Raw genomic sequence first — 23499 nt, forward strand, 5'->3', positions numbered from 1 at the left:
TGACTCTTTCTCCCTGGACTGTATCCCCCAAGACTCTTTGCTCATGAGCTCTTTACCCCAGGACTCTTTTCCCAAAGACTATATACCTGGACTCTTTCTATGTGGACATTATCTCCCAAAAGTCATTCCCTCTTGACTCTTTCCTCCAGTCTTGTGGAAAAGAGTCCAGACCGGACTCTTTCCCCCAGGAGTCTTTCCTTTAGGTGTCTATACCCTAGGACTCTTTCCATCTTTACTCTTTCCCCCAGAAGTCTTTCCTTTCGGTGTCTATACCCAGGACTCTTTCCATCTTTACTCTTTCCCCCAGGAGTCTTTCCTTTAGGTGTCTATACCCTAGGACTCTTTCCATCTTTACTCTTTACCCCAGAAGTCTTTCCTTTAGGTGTCTATACCCAGGACTCTTACAACCAAGACTCTTTACCCCAGGAGTCTTTCCTTTAGGTGTCTATACCCAGGACTCTTACAACCAAGACTCTTTCCCCCAGGAGTCTTTCCTTTAGGTGTCTATACCCAGGACTCTTACCACCAAGACTCTTTCCCCCCAAGGTTCTGATGCCCGGAGTCAATCACTTTTACCACAGATCATGAACATGACTGCCGTCCTGATGACCGTGCTTCTGCTCTCTTCTCCTCCAGGTTTTATACGGGGGTTCAGAGGGGCGTGGCCTGCAGGCTCAGTATGTGGTGTTGAACAGCGACGGTGATCGCCTCGTGCCGACTCACACTCTTGCTCCGGCACACACCGACGGGATGATGGGAGGTCTGAGGTCACTGAGCCGCTCCTTCTCGTTCCCTGGAGGAAAACCCCCTGCAGCCAGCTTCTGTTGGTTCAGTCCAGAGGACGCCTGCAGTGAGGGTGTGTTCACTGACATGTCCACAGGGTGGGAGTGTTGAGCTTCTGTGGGAAGGAAGATCTGGATCTAGAAGCAGCTTGCAGAAAGTTTGGAAGAGACATGTTGTTCAGTCCCACAAGGCAGTTGTGATGTCAACATCACCGTAATTAATATAAATTCAACCAATCTTCATGAATTCTGCTCAGCCTTGCAGTTTTGTTGAATCACCTCAACTTGACAAAATCGCAAGGTGGTATATACTTGATGAGGACTGGCTGAGTTTAAATGAACTGCTGCGATTGCAGCTTCCTGACGGGACTGACTGTTGAGGGCCTGAGATTCATTCCTCTGACTACATCAAACACCGAAGAGCCATGACTTGAACTGTTTAGGAAGTAAACAGAACGTTGAAACAAATGAATCTGAAATCTCTGAAGAATTAAAGAGCAAGAGTGAATTTCATTTCTTTTTTTTTTTGCATGCAGGTTTGGATTTTGTGACCGTCTCGTCAATCTTTGTATTGTGTTGTCTTCTCTTTGGGACATTTTTCTACTGGATCAGGTGAGAACACACACACACACAGACACACAGACACACACACACACACACACACACACAATTATTGAGCTGTTATTAGAATAAGATCATGGTATTGCTGATTAATGTCATGACATCCACCACATCAATCCCTGCTGTGTGTAAACAGGAAGTACAAGAGGACGGTGAACCTCACCAAACTGATCCTGACCCTGGACGACATCGTTTTCATCGATACGCAAGTCAGCAAGAAGGTCAGAGACAGTGTCCACTCAGAGACAGTGTCCACTCAGAGACAGTGTCCACTCAGAGGCAGTGTCCACTCAGAGACAGTGTCCACTCAGAGACAGTGTCCACTCAGAGACAGTGTCCACTCAGAGGCAGTGTCCACTCAGAGGCAGCGACAGAGACAGAGACTCAGATTCCTCCAGAGGGCCAGAGAGACATTCTGTCCAGCAGCTGTCTCTCTGTTGTTTCTCTTCCTTGGTTACTGGCCGTGTTAACACACCAGTCTGAACCTCCCCCAGTCTGAACCTCCGTCAGTCTGAACCTCCCCCAGTCTGAACCTCCGTCAGTCTGAACCTCCGTCAGTCTGAACCTCCGTCAGTCTGAACCTCCCCCAGCCTGAACCTCCCCCAGTCTGAACCTCCACCAGTCTGAACCTCCCCCAGTCTGAACCTCCACCAGCCTGAACCTCCACCAGTCTGAACCTCCACCAGTCTGAACCTCCACCAGTCTGAACCTCCCCCAGCCTGAACCTCCCCCAGTCTGAACCTCCACCAGTCTGAACCTCCCCCAGCCTGAACCTCCCCCAGTCTGAACCTCCACCAGTCTGAACCTCCCCCAGCCTGAACCTCCCCCAGCCTGAACCTCCACCAGTCTGAACCTCCGTTAGTCTGAACCTCCACCAGCCTGAACCTCCACCAGTCTGAACCTCCACCAGTCTGAACCTCCGTTAGTCTGAACCTCCACCAGCCTGAACCTCCACCAGTCTGAACCTCCACCAGTCTGAACCTCCACCAGTCTGAACCTCCACCAGCCTGAACCTCCACCAGTCTGAACCTCCACCAGTCTGAACCTCCCCCAGTCTGAACCTCCCCCAGCCTGAACCTCCCCCAGTCTGAACCTCCACCAGTCTGAACCTCCCCCAGCCTGAACCTCCCCCAGTCTGAACCTCCACCAGTCTGAACCTCCCCCAGCCTGAACCTCCCCCAGCCTGAACCTCCACCAGTCTGAACCTCCGTTAGTCTGAACCTCCACCAGTCTGAACCTCCACCAGTCTGAACCTCCGTCAGTCTGAACCTCCCCCAGTCTGAACCTCCGTCAGTCTGAACCTCCGTCAGTCTGAACCTCCGTCAGTCTGAACCTCCCCCAGTCTGAACCTCCCCCAGCCTGAACCTCCCCCAGTCTGAACCTCCACCAGCCTGAACCTCCCCCAGTCTGAACCTCCACCAGTCTGAACCTCCACCAGTCTGAACCTCCACCAGTCTGAACCTCCACCAGTTTGAACCTTCCCCAGTCTGAACCTCCGTCAGTCTGAACCTCCCCCAGTCTGAACCTCCCCCAGCCTGAACCTCCACCAGTCTGAACCTCCGTTAGTCTGAACCTCCACCAGTCTGAACCTCCACCAGCCTGAACCTCCACCAGTCTGAACCTCCCCCAGTCTGAACCTCCCCCAGTCTGAACCTCCACCAGTCTGAACCTCCGTTAGTCTGAACCTCCCCCAGTCTGAACCTCCACCAGTCTGAACCTCCACCAGCCTGAACCTCCACCAGTCTGAACCTCCGTCAGTCTGAACCTCCACCAGTCTGAACCTCCCCCAGCCTGAACCTCCACCAGTCTGAACCTCCACCAGCTCCTCTAGAAAATGGCCCAGAGTCCTGAAGCAGCTTCATTCAGCAGAGAACCTCAAAGTAGAGACTGGGTCCTCCTCCCTCTCTGGTTCCACATGACAGGAGCCTGGTAGCTGAAAGCTCTGCCTCCTGTTCTACTGCTAGAGAACCAGGAACCTCCAGGAAGCAGCACTCTGAGAACCCAGTCTTCTGCTGGATCATGTGGGACTAACAGGTCTGCAGGACCTGGTGGGGCCAGATGGTTCTGAGCTTTAGATCAGGTATTCAGAGTTGGTCTCAAACGTGACTTGAAGCAACTTTTGACTGAGCTGGAAGTTCTTCAACCAGCTGGATGGAGAAGAGCTCGAGTCAGAGCCACCCTAAAGACCTGAAGGCACAGAGTGTGTTTCTGATCTGATCTGATCTGGTGCTGATCACTGATGGGGGTCATTTCTCTAAACAGGCTGGTGGATTGGATCATGTTGTTGGTTCAGCTGAAGTCACAGGACACTCCACAGTACAGGGAGTTTGTTGTCGCTGCTGTTGTTATTGTTGGTTTTGTTGTGGTTTGCAGAAACTGAACGATGAGTCCATCATGAGAAGTCTTCTGGAAATAAAAACTCCAATTCGCTCGATTGCTCGAAGCTACATCCTGGCCACACCTGAGAGCTCCAACATCGGGATCCTGGAGGTACGCCTGAACCACGATCAAGGATTAAGCTGGGCTGTCTTGTTATCCAGGATCAACTAATCCTTCATCTGGTTGCACAAAAGTACAGTTGGACAAAGTGAAATATATTTTGACATCAGTTACCATGGAGACCTATTCTGTAGAGCTAGACTGCTCCAGACCAGGACCAGGTCCAGGATTTATTCTGTAGAGCTAGACTGCTCCAGACCAGGACCAGGTCCAGGATTTATTCTGTAGAGCTAGACTGCTCCAGACCAGGACCAGGTCCAGACCAGGACCTGGCGGCTGCAGAGAGGTGCTGTAATATCACTCAGTCAAGACATTCTGCACATCAGAGATCAGAGAAAAGGTTTCAGCAGCTCTCAGTGCAGGCTGTCCTTTTAGCCACATTAAAGAAATGAAGTCCAAGGCAAAGGTGACAAATGTAGCGTGCTGTCACTGATTGGCTGTGGGACCAAACGCTACTTTCTGATTGGCTGTCAGAAAAGTTCCCACAGGGAGAACCGGCTCGTGGCGGCCAAGCGTTCATAGCTTTTTGATCCTTGGATGTCGGCTCTTCCTGTCGCTGTGAAGCAGAACTCCCCAGGCGGTGGATCGTTCTCCACTAACAGGGAGCGTGAGCTGGTCTAGACCGTCATGAGACAGGTTAGTTTCACCCTGCTGATGATGTGTTGCTGCAATAGTCATCCTATAGTTACTATACAGGGCATGAAATTCGTCAACATTTTAACAGGTCCTCCAGATTTTTTCAGCAGGTCCACAGAAAATTTTAACAGGTCCTCACAAGTTTTAACAGGTCCTTAAATTTCAGTTTTGTAAAATGCTGATCAAAAACAGGATCCAACAGTGATTTCTTAATGAAACTGTTGTATTTTGTTGTGCTTGTTTAGTTCTGTTTCTATCTGCTGCTGCTCTGTGTCTGGGATGGGAGATCTTCTCATGCTATGTGGCCCATCCTAAGTTGCAAATTTATAAAATGATTTTTATTTATTTTGCTGCAGGTATGCATGTTGTTAATTACTGATTGAAGCATCCCAGCTTTGACTAGTTCCTTTGGTGGTGGCGGCTCATTCACCGTAGAATCCATACCAGCACAGACCACATTTCATATCATGTCGTTGCTCCCAATTAAATATTTCAGCTAAGATCCTGCTGATGGCTGTGAATGTCAGTGTAGATTCTGATTCTATTCAGGTCTTAATCTGACCAGGTTTTGTCTGTGTATGTATCAGACCCGGGAGGACCAGTAGACCCTGGAGGACCAGTAGACCCTGGAGGACCAGTAGACCCTGGAGGACCAGTAGACCCTGGAGGACCAGTAGACCCTGGAGGACCTCTCTCACTGATGTTCATTGATGTTTTGTATTTGCGCTCATGCCTGCAGCTGTGACTTCCTCATTCAGGGCTGGAGAACTGCAGTATCGCAGTAAATCATTAACTGTTTGGCAGATTTGCATATTTACAGTTACTGTTCACACCCACTGCTGTCATTGTGTTCTGAAGTGTTTGTTGTTTGGAGTTCACAGCAGCGCCTGAATCAAGCAGTACCTCCTTCAATCCAGCAGAGGGCGCATTGTGGTTGTTAGATGCATGGTGCAGCGTGAAGCACAGAGAAGAAGAATGCAAAAATGGAATCTGAGTTAAGAGGAGTGTTGGTTATGGTTGATTCATTAAAAGAGAAGCGACGCAATTTCATGATAAAAAGAACCAACAGGCGGTCCGGACCTGCTGATATGGACCTAAACCGGCGGAGATTCCATCCCAATCGGTCCCCGCCGCCATTTATAGGGAATTTCACGCCCTGCTATAGGATTACTGTTGCAGCAACTAGTTACTGCTTCCGTGGAAGTGGTCTCTACTGCAGCGACCATCTGCGAATGGGTCGCTACGAACTGAGCGCCGAGGGGGACGGGCCAAACTACACACACACATGGACATGGACTGACGAACTGATAGCTGCATCCACGACGTCTCCATACCCCCACCCCTCAGGTCATCCCCACCAGGTCATCCTCCACCACCCAGGTCATCCCCACCAGGTCATCCCCACCAGGTCATCCTCCACCACCCAGGTCATCCCGACCAGGTCATCCTCCACCACCCAGGTCATCCTCCACCACCCAGGTCATCCCCACCAGGTCATCCCCACCACCCACCCAGGTCATCCCCACCACCCACCCAGGTCATCCCCACCACCCAGGTCATCCCCACCACCCAGGTCATCCTCCACCACCCAGGTCATCCCCACCACCCAGGTCATCCCCACCACCCAGGTCATCCCCACCACCCAGGTCATCCCCACCACCCAGGTCATCCTCCACCACCCAGGTCATCCCCACCCCCCAGGTCATCCCCACCAGGTCATCCTCCACCACCCAGGTCATCCCCACCACCCAGGTCATCCTCCACCAGGTCATCCTCCACCACCCAGGTCATCCTCCACCACCCAGGTCATCCTGCACCACCCAGGTCATCCCCACCAGGTGATCCCCACCACCCAGGTCATCCTCACCACCGAGGTCATCTCCACCCTCCTGCTGGTGACCAGTGGGGTTGACCTGGAGTACTGAGAAAAGCTGGGAAGGCTGATCTGAACTACGGCTGGGCACCGTTAGATATTTATTGGGTACAAGTATTTTTTCGAAACCTCACGTACGGTACCGGTTCCTGAACTGTAGTTTTTTCAGTACCTGCCTTCACGGCGCACAGACGACGCCATGACTGCATTTGCGCTTCCTGCCACTAGGTGTGCTGTTTGCATGTTCAACCTTATTTTACACAGACACCACAGAGGAAGAAGGGCTGCAGGCTCTCTGCATGCTGTTAGAAAGAGTGAGAGCGGTAAGATGTGGTCACATGTTCAATGATGGATGCAGCGTTTTTTCAGTAAAAGAGAAGAACTGAACCATCGTTTCCGCGCATGTTTATTGACCGCACTGTCACTTTAAGAACCGAAACTGATACCCGTACGCACGGCTCTTGCTTGGTACCGGCAGGGCTTGAAGACCTCCGGCAGGGTGCCGGAAATCCGGCGTAGAGATATTTTGTTTGTTTGTTTTTTTCTTCTTCTCTGTAACCAGTCATTAAGTGACAGTTCTAACTACCAGTGGTGCTCAGTGTTCAGGAGTTTTAGCCAATCAGAGCGAGTTGGGCGGGCCTTAAGTGTTTCACACTTTGGACAAAGCCTCTGATTGGTTCCTAGCCCTGCGCTGATCACTTCTCTGGCCTCTCGCGTGTCGAGGCAGCGCTACATTTCCAGCAGCAGTTTGTGTAAATGGAGGAACTTTACGAAGTTATTTATCAAAATCAGTTTTTGTTTGTTGCTGTCATGAAGTGACTGTTGTTCATACAGAGCAGCTGACCTCTCACTAAGCCCCGCCCCCTCACTCGGACGAGCAGTGAAGGTCTCTGACAGGCGCCGTGACGGCTGCTGCAGCAGGAGAGACGGCCGGAGTCGGACTGAGTGTAGAGTCCCAGGACGAGGCTGTCCCCCCGGGACGGGGCTGTCCCCCCGGGACAGGGCCGTCCCCCCGGGGCGGGGCTGTACCCCCCGGGGCAGGGCTGTCCCCCCGGGGCGGGGCTGTCCCCTCGGGACAAGGCTGTCCCCCCGGGACGAGGCTATCCCCCCGGGACGGGGCTGTCCCCCTGGGACAGGGCCGTCCCCCCCGGGGCGGGGCTGTACCCCCGGGACGAGGCTGTCCCCCCGGGACGGGGCTGTCCCCCTGGGACGGGGCCGTCCCCCCCGGGGCGGGGCTGTACCCCTGGGGCGGGGCTGTCCCCCCGGGACGAGGCTGTCCCCCTGGGACGGGGCCGTCCCCCCCGGGGCGGGGCTGTACCCCCGGGGCGGGGCTGTCCCCCTGGGACGGGGCCGTCCCCCCCGGGGGGCCGTCCCCAGGCCTGGAGCCCCACAGAGGAGCACAGGCTCTGGAATAATTCTGTTGTGGAGTGTTTGAGCCCCGTGGAGAACGGAGGCAGACCTCCAGATGAGAGCGCAGCCCGGGAGGCGCTCACAGATCAGAAACGGATCAGAAACAGATCAGAAACGGATCAGAAATGGATCAGAAACGATTCTACGTGTCTGAGCTCTGTGGAGAACGAGTCAGGTGGAGAGTTTGGAGTCCACATCCTGACAGTCCGTCCGTGTCTATGGACAGAGGTTGTTATATGGCTTGGGAAAAGGGAACCCCCCGTCCCCATTGTTTCCTCTCATCGACAGGTCGGTGAACTTACCAAAAATGTTGGAAAACACAAAACAATAATAAGTTGTTGGGGAAGGCTTTGTGTTGTGCTGCAGCGGTCTGGTGGTTGGGTGGAAGAGGAAGACCTGCAGCGCTGTCAGGATTTAGTAGTTCTGGACGGACGCGCTGCGCTGTCTTTTTTTTTGTGTTGTGCCCCAGTTGAAATGTGGTTCCTGGCTCCAGAGTTTGTAGCTCAGTTTGAATATTGTTTGATTATTTGAGACAGCGTGTTGATGGTGTTTTTCATAAGCTTCAAGCTGTTCCGGACGCCCAGAGCTGTCGGTGAGTGACGGGCGCTGAGGTGACGGAGCCTGACGCTCTCGCTCTTTTTCCTTTTTCTTTCCTATTTGTTTTTAACCGGGATGGGGTTTTGGAATAAATAATAAATTTAATAAAATTTGAATATCTATCTCAAAAACAGGCTTTTTTTTTTTTTTTTTTTTTTTTACAGCATTTTGATGTCGTGTTTAAAGGGTAGTTTAACATGTTGATGAAGCATCTCTTTCACAGTTGGAGGCAATGCAGGACTGTTAGTTCTTCAGTTATGGTGTCAAAGTGCAGCAGATTGTTGTAGTTAGATTGCAAATGTACCAAACTGTCTTCTTCCCTAGACCCCCCTGGAAGAGCCCGGTGCCCCACCCCCACCCCCACCCCCCTCTCCAAAAAAATTTTCAGGCATGCCATCTTCTCCTGCTTCGAGCCCTGTACCGGTATATACCCAAGTTTTTGGGTCGGTACCACTGAGGTACCGTTAAACGGCACCCAGCCCTAATCTGGACTGATGCAGCTGTCTCACACACACACACTCGCCCATGTGAAGGCGCCTGCACAGGGCTGCCGGGGCAGAAATGACATTTCTGCAATTCCATTTAGCAGACGCTTTTGTCCAGAGCGACGTACAACGGTGGGGCAGTTCAGGGTTCAGCGTCTTCCCCAAGGACACTTCGACATGCAGACAGGGGGAGACGGGAATCGAACCCACAACATCCCCATTGTGGGACGACTGCTCTCCCCACTGAACCACAGCCCCAAATTTCCCCTTGTGGGCAATGTCTCACTATTGCAACACATCATCAGCAGGGTGAAAGTAACCCTCTCACCACGGTCTAACCAGCTCACGCTCCCTGTCAGTGGAGAACAGTCCACCGCCTGGGGAGTCTGCTTCACAGTGACAGGAAGCGCCACGTCCAGGGATCAAAAAGCCACGCCGCTAGGAGCGCTTGACCGCCACGAGCCGGTTATCCCCGGCAGAATCCATTCATTCATCCATCCATTCATCCATTCATGACTGACAGTTCTTTGGTCCATTCTAAAGCTGCATGGTAATATTTTAAATGATTTTATATTTGTTGAAGCTGTAAACACTCGAGATACACTGGACATTTCACAAGTTCTGAAAAAGTGAGTTTTTTTTCTTTTGTAAATGTTTGACATAAAGAAATGAACAAAAAAGAGACATTCGCTGCAGTGTGCCTGGTATACATTGAAATCTGGTCTGAATGTGGAGCCAGTCCTAAATGAAGCTGGTCCACATTAAACCAGAGTCCCTTTGGTCTGGAACGGAGACGTTCTGCTGGTTCAGCCGATCAGGAAACCAAGTTCACTGAAACATCGTCTAAGAACCAGAACCAGCAGTCTCACATGAACGGAAGGTTCTTCCTGTTGGTTTCATTGAGTCTGATGAGTGGAGATGAAGGCACTGCTTCACACCGGCTCCACCCTCCTCACGCCTCTCTGAAGCCTGCTGAGCTGTGATTGGTCCTCCCGTTTCCAGGGCGACTGGGTCTGGCTGAAGAAGATTCCTGTTGGGAAGGCCGTCGCCGCCATCAACCCAAACACTCAGAGTCTGTTTGGCCAGGTGTGTCATCAACACTGTGCTCAGCCACACCCGGCGCCGCCCCGGCGCCGCGGTGGTGTTTCCCAGCACTTCCTGTGTGTCAGCAGCTGCGGGACATGCGCCACGAGAACCTGAACCTGTACCTGGGCCTGTTCCTGGACTCCGGCATCTTCGCCCTGGTGGTGGAACACTGTCCAAGAGGCAGTCTGGCAGACCTGCTGGGGGACGGCGACATGAGGCTGGACTGGATGTTCAAGTCCTCACTGCTCATGGACCTGATCAAGGTACTGCTGTGTCCACAGACAGTGGCTTAGAATGGTTCCCCAACGCTGTGTCCACAGACAGTGGTTTCCGGTGTGTCCACAGACAGTGGTTTCCGGTGTGTCCACAGACAGTGGTTTCCGGTGTGTCCACAGACAGTGGTTTCCGGTGTGTTCACAGACAGTGGTTTCTGGTGTGTTCACAGACAGTGGTTTCCGGTGTGTCCACAGACAGTGGTTTCCGGTGTGTCCACAGACAGTGGTTTCCGGTGTGTTCACAGACAGTGGTTTCTGGTGTGTCCACAGACAGTGGTTTCCGGTGTGTTCACAGACAGTGGCTTAGAATGGTTCCCAAACGCTGTGTCCACAGACAGTGGTTTCCGGTGTGTCCACAGACAGTGGTTTCCGGTGTGTTCACAGACAGTGGTTTCTGGTGTGTTCACAGACAGTGGTTTCCGGTGTGTCCACAGACAGTGGTTTCCGGTGTGTTCACAGACAGTGGCTTAGAATGGTTCCCCAACACTGTGTCCACAGACAGTGGTTTCTGGTGTGCTCACAGACAGTGGTTTCTGGTGTGCTCACAGACAGTGGTTTCTGGTGTGTCCACAGACAGTGGTTTCCGGTGCGTCCACAGACAGTGGTTTCTGGTGTGTTCACAGACAGTGGTTTCCGGTGTGTTCACAGACAGTGGCTTAGAATGGTTCCCAAACGCTGTGTCCACAGACAGTGGTTTCCGGTGTGTCCACAGACAGTGGTTTCTGGTGTGTCCACAGACAGTGGTTTCTGGTGTGTCCACAGACAGTGGTTTCCGGTGTGTTCACAGACAGTGGTTTCCGGTGTGTTCACAGACAGTGGCTTAGAATGGTTCCCAAACGCTGTGTCCACAGACAGTGGTTTCCGGTGTGTCCACAGACAGTGGTTTCTGGTGTGTCCACAGACAGTGGTTTCCGGTGTGTCCACAGACAGTGGTTTCTGGTGTGTCCACAGACAGTGGTTTCCGGTGTGTTCACAGACAGTGGTTTCTGGTGTGTCCACAGACAGTGGTTTCCGGTGTGTCCACAGACAGTGGTTTCCGGTGTGTTCACAGACAGTGGTTTCTGGTGTGTTCACAGACAGTGGTTTCCGGTGTGTCCACAGACAGTGGTTTCCGGTGTGTTCACAGACAGTGGCTTAGAATGGTTCCCCAACGCTGTGTCCACAGACAGTGGTTTCTGGTGTGCTCACAGACAGTGGTTTCTGGTGTGTTCACAGACAGTGGTTTCTGGTGTGTTCACAGACAGTGGTTTCTGGTGTGTTCACAGACAGTGGCTTAGAATGGTTCCCAAACGCTGTGTCCACAGACAGTGGTTTCCGGTGTGTCCACAGACAGTGGTTTCTGGTGTGTCCACAGACAGTGGTTTCCGGTGTGTCCACAGACAGTGGTTTCTGGTGTGTCCACAGACAGTGGTTTCCGGTGTGTCCACAGACAGTGGTTTCCGGTGTGTTCACAGACAGTGGTTTCTGGTGTGTTCACAGACAGTGGTTTCCGGTGTGTCCACAGACAGTGGTTTCCGGTGTGTTCACAGACAGTGGCTTAGAATGGTTCCCCAACGCTGTGTCCACAGACAGTGGTTTCTGGTGTGCTCACAGACAGTGGTTTCTGGTGTGTCCACAGACAGTGGTTTCCGGTGTGTCCACAGACAGTGGTTTCTGGTGTGTTCACAGACAGTGGTTTCCGGTGTGTCCACAGACAGTGGTTTCCGGTGTGTTCACAGACAGTGGTTTCTGGTGTGTTCACAGACAGTGGTTTCTCGTGTGTTCATGTGTTCACAGACAGTGGTTTCTGGTGTGCTCACAGACAGTGGTTTCTGGTGTGTTCACAGACAGTGGTTTCTCGTGTGTTCACAGACAGTGGTTTCTGGTGTGTTCACAGACAGTGGTTTCCAGTGTGTTTCCAGTGGTCTACACCACTATCTGTGTCCACAGACAGTGGTTTTATATTGTAATGGCTTTCTCAGATGATGCTTTTCAAAGACAATAATTTTAAGGTTTAACTGATGATAATTTTGTCAAAGTCTCTTTTCCACATTGACCTGTCCTGTTTCTACGATGCAGTGGACTGCTGGGGGTCAAGGGTCATGTTCAGGGAGACACATAGGTGACTTGACCACTGTGGGAATCAAACCTGCTAATTTCTCATCCCCAGTCGGCTTCTACACCCCACAGCACTGCTTTGCCCTGACGATAGACGGTGGTTCACGGAAGTGCTCCTCACGCCGTGCAGTGGTGCTCTGTCCATTGAGCTGCTGTCATGTGACCTGTTTCAGGGGATGAAGTACCTCCACCTGCGAGGTTTGAGTCACGGCCGTCTCAAGTCCACAAACTGTTTGGTGGATGGACGTTTTGTCCTGAAGATCACAGATTATGGACTTCCCATGATCCTCCACGCTCAGACCATCAGTCTACCAGAGGACCCCCAGGGTAAAGACAAAGACGCATGTCCTGTCGACGTGTAGCATGCACACATGGACATCTAAGGACCCTGTCTGTCCCCCGTCCTCTCAGAGTTGTTGTGGACAGCTCCGGAGCTTCTCAGAAACCCGGTCCGTGGAGGATCTTTTTCTGGAGACGTCTTCAGTTTCTCCATCATCATCCAGGAAGTGATCTCCCGCACGCTGCCCTACGCCATGATGGACATGCCCGCCCACGGTGAGGCACCACTCCCTGTCCCTCTCTCTGACTCCCCATCTGTCCCTCTCTGACTCTCTGTGTCTCTGTGCCCTGTCCCTCCCCGTCTGTCCCTCCGTCGGTCCCTCTCTGACTCTCTGTGTCTCTGTGCCCTGTCCCTCCCCGTCTGTCCCTCCGTCGGTCCCTCTCTGACTCTCTGTGCCCTGTCCCTCCCCGTCTGTCCCTCCGTCGGTCCCTCTCTGACTCTCTGACTCTCTGTGCCCTGTCCCTCCCCGTCTGTCCCTCCCCGTCTGTCCCTCCGTCGGTCCCTCCGTCTGTCCCTCAGAGATCGTGGAGCGTCTGAAGCAGCCTCCTCCTCTGTGCCGGCCGGTGGTTTCGGTGGACGAGGCTCCGGCTGAGTGTCTCAGTCTGATGAACGAGTGCTGGAACGAGGACCCCGACAAGCGGCCCAGTTTTGACGACATCTTCAAACAGGTGCGATCAGCCGGCGCCCCCTGCTGGCTGCTGGGAGGTCTGCCCTGTGTCTCTGTCCTGAACCTGCCCCTGGGTGTGCGTGTCTGTAGTTCCGGGGCATTAACAGGGGCAAGAGGGCGAACATCATCGACTCCATGCTGCGGATGCTGGAGCAGTACAGCTCCAACCTGGAGGACCTGATCCGGGAGAGGACGGACGAGCTGGAGGTGGAGAGGAACAAGACCGAGAAGCTGGTTGGACAGCTGCTGCCCAAGTGAGGAGGGGGAGCACCACCTGGAGACCGTCCTCCACCTGTAGACCACCCTCCACCTGCTGTAGACCACCCTCCACCTGCTGTAGACCATCCTCCACCTGTAGACCACCCTCCACCTGCTGTAGACCACCCTCCACCTGTAGACCATCCTCCACCTGCTGTAGACCATCCTCCACCTGTAGACCACCCTCCACCTGCTGTAGACCATCCTCCACCTATAGACCACCCTCCACCAGCTGTAGACCATCCACCACCACCTGTAGACCATCCTCCACCTGTAGACCATCCTCCACCTGCTGTAGACCATCCTCCACCTGCTGTAGACCATCCTCCACCTGTAGACCATCCTCCACCTGCAGACCATCCTTCACCTGTAGACCATCCTTCACCTGTAGACCATCCTCCACCTGCTGTAGACCATCCTCCACCTGTAGACCATCCTCCACCTGTAGACCATCCTCCACCTGCAGACCATCCTTCACCTGTAGACCATCCTTCACCTGTAGACCATCCTCCACCTGTAGACCATCCTCCACCTGCTGTAGACCATCCTCCACCTGTAGACCATCCTCCACCTGTAGACCATCCTCCACCTGCAGACCATCCTTCACCTGTAGACCATCCTTCACCTGTAGACCATCCTCCACCTGTAGACCACCCTCCACCTGCTGTAGATCATCCACCACCACCTGTAGACCACCCTCCACCTGCTGTAGACCATCCTCCACCTGTAGACCATCCTCCACCTGTAGACCATCCTCCACCTGCAGACCATCCTTCACCTGTAGACCATCCTTCACCTGTAGACCATCCTCCACCTGTAGACCACCCTCCACCTGCTGTAGACCATCCACCACCACCTGTAGACCATCCTCCACCTGCTGTAGACCATCCTTCACCTGTAGACCATCCTCCACCTGCTGTAGACCATCCTCCACCTGCTGTAGACCATCCTCCACCTGTAGACCATCCTCCACCTGCTGTAGACCATCCTCCACCTGTAGACCATCCTCCACCTGCTGTAGACCATCCTTCACCTGTAGACCATCCTCCACCTGTAGACCACCCTCCACCTGCTGTAGACCATCCTCCACCTGTAGACCATCCTCCACCTGTAGACCATCCTCCACCTGTAGACCATCCTCCACCTGCTGTAGACCATCCTCCACCTGCTGTAGACCATCCACCACCTGCTGTAGATCATCCTCCACCTGCTGTAGACCACCCTCCACCAGCTGTAGACCATCCACCACCTGCTGTAGATCATCCTCCACCTGCTGTAGACCATCCTCCACCTGCTGTAGACCATCCTCCACCTGTAAACCATCCTCCACCTGTAGACCATCCTCCACCTGCTGTAGACCATCCTCCACCTGCTGTAGACCATCCTCCACCTGTAGACCATCCTCCACCTGCTGTAGACCATCCTCCACCTGTAGACCATCCTCCACCTGTAGACCATCCTCCACCTGCAGACCATCCTTCACCTGTAGACCATCCTTCACCTGTAGACCATCCTCCACCTGTAGACCACCCTCCACCTGCTGTAGACCATCCTCCACCTGCTGTAGACCATCCTCCACCTGTAGACCATCCTTCACCTGTAGACCATCCTCCACCTGTAGACCATCCTCCACCTGCTGTAGACCATCCTCCACCTGCTGTAGACCATCCTCCACCTGCTGTAGATCATCCTCCACCTGCTGTAGACCACCCTCCACCAGCTGTAGACCATCCACCACCTGCTGTAGACCATCCTCCACCTGCTGTAGACCATCCTCCACCTGTAGACCATCCTCCACCTGTAGACCATCCTCCACCTGCTGTAGACCATCCTCCACCTGCTGTAGACCATCCTCCACCTGTAGACCATCCTCCACCTGTAGACCATCCTCCACCTGCAGACCATCCTTCACCTGTAGACCATCCACCACCTGCTGTAGATCATCCTCCACCTGCTGTAGACCATCCTCCACCTGTAGACCACCCTCCACCTGCTGTAGACCATCCTTCACCTGTAGACCATCCTCCACCTGCTGTAGACCATCCTCCACCTGTAGACCACCCTCCACCTGCTGTAGACCATCCTCCACCTGTAGACCATCCTCCACCTGCAGACCATCCTTCACCTGTAGACCATCCTTCACCTGTAGACCATCCTCCACCTGCTGTAGACCATCCTCCACCTGTAGACCATCCTCCACCTGTAGACCATCCTCCACCTGCTGTAGACCATCCACCACCTGCTGTAGATCATCCTCCACCTGCTGTAGACCACCCTCCACCAGCTGTAGACCATCCTCCACCTGCTGTAGACCATCCTCCACCTGTAGACCATCCTCCACCTGTAGACCATCCTTCACCTGCAGACCATCCTTCACCTGCAGACCATCCTTCACCTGTAGACCATCCACCACCTGCTGTAGATCATCCTCTACCTGCTGTAGACCGTCCACAGCTGGGAATGGTGAGGGTTCTCCATGTTCTGCTGCAGATCGGTTGCTCAGGCCCTGAAGAAGGGCAAGCCGGTGCGCCCGGAGCACTACTCCGACAGCACCCTGTACTTCAGCGACATCGTGGGCTTCACCACCATCTCCGCTCTCAGCGAGCCTATTGAGGTGAGCGCCTGGTTCCCCGGGTCAAAGGACTGCTCCGGGTCACCCACTCACCCTGCTGTCTGGACTCTCTGCAGGTGGTGGACCTGCTGAACGACCTCTACACCATGTTCGATGCCATCATTGCGACTCATGATGTTTACAAGGTAGAAAGTTTTCCCTTGATCTGTTCTGAAGAAAATAAGCAGATTTGTCCACTGAGTGATCTGAGACGCTCCTGGATGAAAACAGCTCGATTAATCAGAGAAGAAACTCCTGAAAACATCGGATATACACTGACACGTGTGTGTGTGCGTGTGTGTAGGTGGAAACTATTGGAGACGCCTACATGGTGGCCTCTGGTGTTCCCAACAGAAACGGTAGCCAGCACGCTGCTGAAGTGGCCAACATGTCCCTGGACATCCTGCACTCCATCGCCGCCTTCAAGATCAAACACATGCCTGAGGTCAAAGTCAAGATCCGCATTGGGCTGCACTCAGGTACACACACACACACACACACACACACACACACACAGGTGATGAGTAACGGGAAGACCCACACTTCTTCAGAGGATGACAGAGGTACACAAGCAGAACCCTCACTTCCTACTTAACGGGGACATATGATGCTATTTTTCAGTCCCATCATTTCGGTCTCAGAAGCCCAAAAACGTAGTATTTAAATTTGTTCGCCCCGGACATGCCGGTTCATGTCCGGGTGTTCAGGGTGTCCTGGGGCGGGTGTGGCTGGGGGCCCTGGGCCCTGGTGCCTGGGGGCTGTCCCCTTCCATTAGGGTGGGGGGGTCGGCCTGGCTGTGGTGGGGGCGGTCGGCTCGGGCGTGCTGCCGTGCCCCCGGGGTCGGTGCACCCCCTTCTGTTTGGTTGCTGACCCGGAATCCAGGGCATCGGGGTGGGGGGTTGTGGTGGTGGTGGACGGGGGGGTGGGGTGGATGGGTGGGGGGGTGGTGGACGGGGGGGTGGGGTGGATGGGGGGTAGATAGGGGGGTGGTGATGGTGGGCTGTGGGGGTTAGGGGGTTGGGGAAGGTGGGTGTGTACATACAAACACACACGTCGGGGGGTCTTGGTGCGCCGTGTCGGGGGTGGGGCTGTTCAGGTAGAAGGGACTGCTCGTTTGGCCTCACTCGCGGCACGGTGTGGTTACTGCCCCTCAATTTTAATCGCAAACAACATATACTCCATCAACACTCACGAGGCGAGGGGGGAGGGGGCAATGGGCTCTTCTTTGCCCCCGTTTACGGATTCCTTGTGGGGGGGGGGGCTGTTGTTTTCCCCACAGGCCTGGGGTTTGGACCGGCTGTGGTTTGGGGTGCTCCTGGCTCTGGGGGGCGCATACCTGTCTGCAGTGGTGGGGTTTGGGGGTGGGGGCGGCGGTTGTGGGTGGCGGGGGGGCCTGGATGTGGGGTTCGCGCCCACGGGGGTGCGTGGCCGGAGCGCTGGGGGGTGTACTGGCCTGGGGTGGGTAGCCGCCCGTGTGGACCGGTTCTCCCGGGGGGGGGGTCATGGCCCTCCGCCTGTGTGGGGGGTCGGCTCTTGGGCTCTTGGGCCTTGGGGTCTCGGCTCCGCGGGGCCCGGGCCCCGGGGCTGCCGGGGTCCCCGGCCGGGGCTTTCCTCTGCCCTGTTTCTGAACCGGAGCGGGGGCGTCTGCCTGGGGGGGCGGCTTGGATCCGGGCTCTGTGTTGACCGCCGGCTGTCTGGGCTCTGAGGGCCTCTCTGGCCTGCTTCTGGCCTTCTCAGGGGTCAGAGGTCATATATGCATGATCACTATCACCATCACTATCACCATCATATTTGCACGATCACGCTGATCTTTAATCACTCTTTACATACTGGGTTACCTTGTCTTCTGGTGGTGGTTAGAATAATGGTGATCTGTAGCAGACCTCTCTTGATGCACGCCCCGAGTTTACTACTAGTTACTACTAGTTACTACTAGTTTACTACTAGTTACTACTAGCTATATTCTCAAAAAAACAAAAAAACAAAAAAAAAAGGTTTGTGGTGTCCTTGCATTTCCTTCCTTCCCTACACCTCCTTTTATTTTTGTGGCCTGGTCTGTTCACTAATATGGTTCATCAGGGGGAAGAAAAAAAAAGAAATTGTATATATATATATATATATATATATATATATATATATATATATATATATATATATATATATATATATATACATACATATATATAAAAATTGTGTTCTCGCCACCCCGGCGGTATTGTGTCTGTCTCCTTCCAGCTCGGGTCCTCTACCAGAGTCCTGGAGCTGGAGGGTTCTGCAGGGTCTACCAGAGTCCTGGAGCTGGAGGGTTCTGCAGGATCTTAGCTGGTCCTAGGATTATGCTCTTCTGAACAGAGCTCTCAGATGTTGTTCCTGGTCTCTGCTGGAGCCATCCTCCCAGCTTGGGGGTTCCTGCTCCCAGTGTCCCGATCACTACTGGTATCACTGTTGTCTTCATGCCCCACACTCTCTCTCTCTCTTCCCTCAGCCCTTGGTACTTCTCCAGCTTCTCTGCTCCTTCTTCCTGATGTTCCATCTCTTGGGATTGCTCCATCTATCACCACAGCTGTCTTCTGCTGCTTATCCACCACCACTATGTCAGGTTGATTGGCCATCACCTGCTGGTCAGTCTGGATCTGGAAGTCCCACAGGATCTTGGCTCAATTGTTCTGGACCACCTTTGGAGGTGTCTCCCATCTGGACCCTGGGACCTCCAGTCCATACTCGGTACATATGTTCCTGTACACGATGCCCGCTACCTGGTTGTGCCGTTCCATGTCTGCCTTGCCTGCCAGCATCTGACCCCCTGCTGTGATGGTCTGTACTGTCTCTGGGGCTTCTTGGCACAGTCTGCACCTGGGGTCTTGTTTGGTGTGGTAGATCCCGGCCTCTACTGATCTTGTGTTCAGGGCCTGTTCTTGTGCAGCCATGATTACTGCCTCTGTGCTGTCCTTCAGTCCAGCCTTTTCCAGCCACTGGTATGTTTTTCCAATGTCAGCCACTTCTTCAATGTGTCGGTGGTCCATGCCATGCAGGGATTTATCTGCCCATGATGGCTCCTCTGGCTCCTCCTTACTGGGCTTTTGATGTCTGAGGCATTCACTTAGCAGATCATCACTGGGAGCCATCTTCTTGGTATACTCATGGAGGCTCTTGGTTTCCTCCTGGATCATGGCTCTGACACTCACTAGTCCTCGGCCTCCCTCCTTTCTCTTGGTGTAGAGCCTCAGTATGCTGGACTTAGGGTGGAACCCTCCATGCTTTGTAGGGAGCTTTCTGGTCTTGATATCAGTGGCCTGCATTTCTTCCAGTGGCCAGGATATTATGCCAGCAGGGTATCTGATTACTGGTAGGGCGTAGGTGTTTATGGCCTGGATCTTATTTTTGCCGTTCAGCTGACTCTTCAGGACCTGTCTTACTCTCTGTAGGTATTTGGCTGTGGCTGACTTTCCAGCTGCCTTCTCATGGTTACCATTTACCTGTGGGATCCCCAGGTACTTGTAGCTGTCCTGCACATCTGTTATGTTCCCTTCAGGTAATTCAACTCCTTCAGTTGTGATCACCTTCCCTCTTCTAGATACCATTCGTCCACACTTATCCAGTCCAAATGACATCCCGATGTCATTGCTGTATATCCTGGTGAGGTGAATCAGGGAGTCCATGTCTCGCTCATTCTTGGTATACAGCGTGTCAGCCACCTCCTCTACATGGATGACATCAAACTGTACATATATATATATATATATATATATATATATATATATATATATATATATATATATATATATATATATGTCAGTTTTTGTGTTGGTTGTTGGCTCTGTTTTGATGTTGTCTAGATTGGGGTTTGGGATTGTCCTTGGTTGTGTGTGGTGAGTTGACAACACTGTCTTGTATTGTGAATGTGTACATAGGTTGTGCCCCCCCCCCCCTGTTCTCCCTCTCTTTATCTCTCTCTCTTTCTGTCTCTCGCTCTCTGAGCGTCTCCGTCCTGGTCCTGTCCTCAGCCATGCCGGATGCCAGCTTTAAATAAAGGCAGCAGCAGGAGGAGATTCAGTCTCGTCCTGCTGCTGACATTAAAATCTGTTCGGACAGTAAAAGGCTACAGTCATACAATATTGCACGCCCCAGCTGCCCAACAGGACAAGGAAAAAAAAAAAAGTTTGTTCGCCCCAAATTCATCCTTTGTTTGGCATTTCAGCGGTCTAAAAAGTCGCTCTGACGAGCCTCCTCAGAACAGGCTGTTAAGTCTGCTTCCCAGTCTGGCCACGCCCACTCACACACACTCACACACAGACACACACATACACACACACACACACACACAGTGGGGGCACATGGTGCGTTCACACCGGACGCGTTGCAAGCGTCACGGGCGTCACTGACGCCTCAAAGTTGACGCGTGTAAAGTGTGGAATTCGACGCGTGTGCAAATTACACACGACGCTTGCAACGCTCGCGATGCACGGCAGCTCACTGGCAGGAGTGGGAGGAGCTTGTGTCCTGTCTTCATGTTGACAATGGTGGAATCGGTGCCGAAATCGATCTGCTAAAGCTGATTTCACTTTAGCTCTCAACTCTTCAAATGTAGAACTTTATCGAGATTTTTTTTTTAATTAGGCGACAAAGTGGTGGTTTAGAGCCGAGTGTGTCGTTTGTCCGAATACCAACTGTCTATGATTTTGTTTGGAGGAATTCGGCGAAATGTGAGCGGCTCCAGCAGGAGGAGTCAGAGAAGCAGGAGAGAAGCAGAGCACACAGGAACCCCGGACCCGCCATGGGGGCCGCCCGCCCGGCAGTGGGGCTGTTACCCCAACCCAGCGGCCCGGCCTCCAAGCCCGGTCGGGCTTTGGCGGCGGGCGACGCGGATCACACTGTCGGCCGCCCCCGCCTCTCCGACCGGCTCCCCGGCGACCGGCAGCAGGACCGAGACGTGCCGTCTCACCCAGCGGGCCTACGGAGCGGCCCCGCTCCGGGCGTCGCACCGAGTCGGTCCCGGGGGTCCGACGGAGGACTGTCTCTTTTAGATTCAATTTTTAAATGTAAAACCTCTACTAAGCAAACAGCGAGTAAAATCTATGAGTTGCTCAGTTCATGTCAAGCAGTCGGCTTAGAATCACTTCAAAACAAATGGGACACAGACTTATCTGACTCTCTTTCAGGTTCAGTCTGGCAAAACATTGAACAGAAAATCCATTCCTCGTCAGTATGCCTCAGGCACAGAACAGTCCAGGTCCAGGGTCAAGCTGTCCAAACCTAAACCGGAATGCGATCCCACTTGTGGCCGCTGTAATCAGGCCCCAGCTACACTGTTGGATATGTTTATGACATGACCAAAGTTGTAGAGGTTCTGGAAATCAATAATTGACATCTTTCCCAAAGAGTGTGGAAAGACAATAAGCCCATCTGCACTTCTTTCATTATTTGGGGAGATCCCTGAGGGTGCTGCTCTCAGTGGCTGCAACAAGAGCCTGATGGTCCTCTGCTCTTTGTTGGCCAGGAGGCACATCCTGGCTAATTGGATAAATAATAAAGGGGTTATGATTGAGAGGTCATATTCATCTGGAAAACATCCGATTTGCCATTAGAGGTTCTGTGCAGAAGTTTAATGGTCCCTGGGAGCCGTTCCTGTCTGTGGTTGAAGGCGTGGCAGCCGCCAGTGTGACGGTGTGATTACTGTACTTTCTGAGTGCTGAGCGTGTGCACGATGTGCGGTCTGTTAGTAGGCGTTATATGGATGCCTTTCTTTTTCTTTTTCTTTTCTGAAGTGTAAGTGACGAGTTCTGGGGTCGGGGTGGGAGGGGTTCAGTTTGTGTGTGATGGCTGCATTGTTCTGTCTTTGACTTTGTTAAAAGAAAAAAGAACCCTCAATTCTGTGTGTGTGTGTGTGTGTGTGTGTGTGTGTGTGTGTGTGTGTGTGTCTGTGTGCGTGCTCACAGGCCCGGTGGTAGCAGGTGTGGTTGGACTGACGATGCCTCGGTACTGCCTGTTTGGGGACACGGTGACGACGGCGTCGCACATGGAAGCAACTGGTCTACGTAGGTATCTGACCTCCACCTCTGACCTCCACCTCTGACCTCCACCTCTGACCTCTATGCCTGACCTCTGCCTCTGACCTCCACCTCTGACCTCTGTGCCTGACCTCCACCTCTGACCTCCGCCTGACCTCTGCCTCTGACCTCCACCTCTGACCTCTGTGCCTGACCTCTGCCTCTGACCTCCAACTCTGACCTCCACCTCTGACCTCTGTGCCTGACCTCTGCCTCTGACCTCCACCTCTGACCTCCACCTCTGACCTCTGTGCCTGACCTCTGCCTCTGACCTCCAACTCTGACCTCCACCTCTGACCTCTGTGCCTGACCTCTGCCTCTGACCTCTGTGCCTGACCTCCACCTCTGACCTCCGCCTGACCTCTGCCTCTGACCTCCACCTCTGACCTCTGTGCCTGACCTCTGCCTCTGACCTCCACCTCTGACCTCCACCTCTGACCTCTGTGCCTGACCTCTGCCTCTGACCTCCACCTCTGACCTCCACCTCTGACCTCTATGCCTGACCTCTGCCTCTGACCTCCACCTCTGACCTCCACCTCTGACCACGTCTCTGCTCCACAGCTTACCGGATCCACATCAGTTTGAACACTGTCAAGGTCCTGACCAGCCTCAAGTTGGGATATGTGTTTGATACCCGAAAGGCTCAGGTATGCTGGAACACCAATAGCGTGCACCACCTGCACCACCCGCTGCACCACCTGCACCACCTGTTGCTCCACCTGCAGCACCATCTGCTGCATTACTACACCTATTGTACCTACAGTTACTACACCTCCTGCACATACAGGATCTACTCCATGAAGCTCCACTCTGAGGAGTGACAGCACCAGGAAACCATCCAGTCTGGCTCAGACTGTACAGGTCCAGGTGGATCCAGTCTGGCCCAGACTGTCCACGTCTAGCGTCCAGGTGGACATGTTGACCTTTGTGTGTGTCTTCAGGTGAAAGGCTCAGAAGACACCTATTGGCTGATTGGACGAGATGGTTTTGATAAACCTCTTCCAGTTCCCCCAGATCTCACTGGAGGGTAAGAACCATGACTTGACCTCAGGCCTGGCTTCCATGAGACCCAGGAGGACCATGTCTGTCCCAGTGAGACATGTCTCTGTCCTCTGTGTCTGTCTCAGGGCGAGTAACCATGGCATCAGTCTGGACGAGATTCCAGTGGAGAGACGGCAACGGTTCCTGGACCGGCAGAAGAAGATCAAGAAATGA

The 23499-nt window shown here is 53.3% G+C and overlaps 1 protein-coding gene across 1 annotated transcript in view; it reads left to right on the forward strand.

The window, feature by feature from the left end:
- Positions 1-23499, forward strand: part of LOC115385431 (retinal guanylyl cyclase 2-like) — a 49274-nt gene extending 25775 nt beyond the window's left edge. The window contains 17 exon segments of the mRNA XM_030087423.1: positions 637-856; positions 1319-1394; positions 1540-1624; positions 3777-3893; positions 9906-9989; positions 10076-10252; positions 12535-12688; positions 12773-12916; positions 13221-13369; positions 13459-13622; positions 16117-16240; positions 16315-16383; positions 16542-16716; positions 22174-22272; positions 22846-22931; positions 23226-23311; positions 23412-23499. Coding sequence (XP_029943283.1) covers positions 637-856; positions 1319-1394; positions 1540-1624; positions 3777-3893; positions 9906-9989; positions 10076-10252; positions 12535-12688; positions 12773-12916; positions 13221-13369; positions 13459-13622; positions 16117-16240; positions 16315-16383; positions 16542-16716; positions 22174-22272; positions 22846-22931; positions 23226-23311; positions 23412-23499 — 2097 coding nt within the window.

Source organism: Salarias fasciatus, unplaced genomic scaffold (assembly GCF_902148845.1).
Source record: "Salarias fasciatus unplaced genomic scaffold, fSalaFa1.1, whole genome shotgun sequence".
Taxonomy (NCBI): Eukaryota; Metazoa; Chordata; class Actinopteri; order Blenniiformes; family Blenniidae; genus Salarias; species Salarias fasciatus.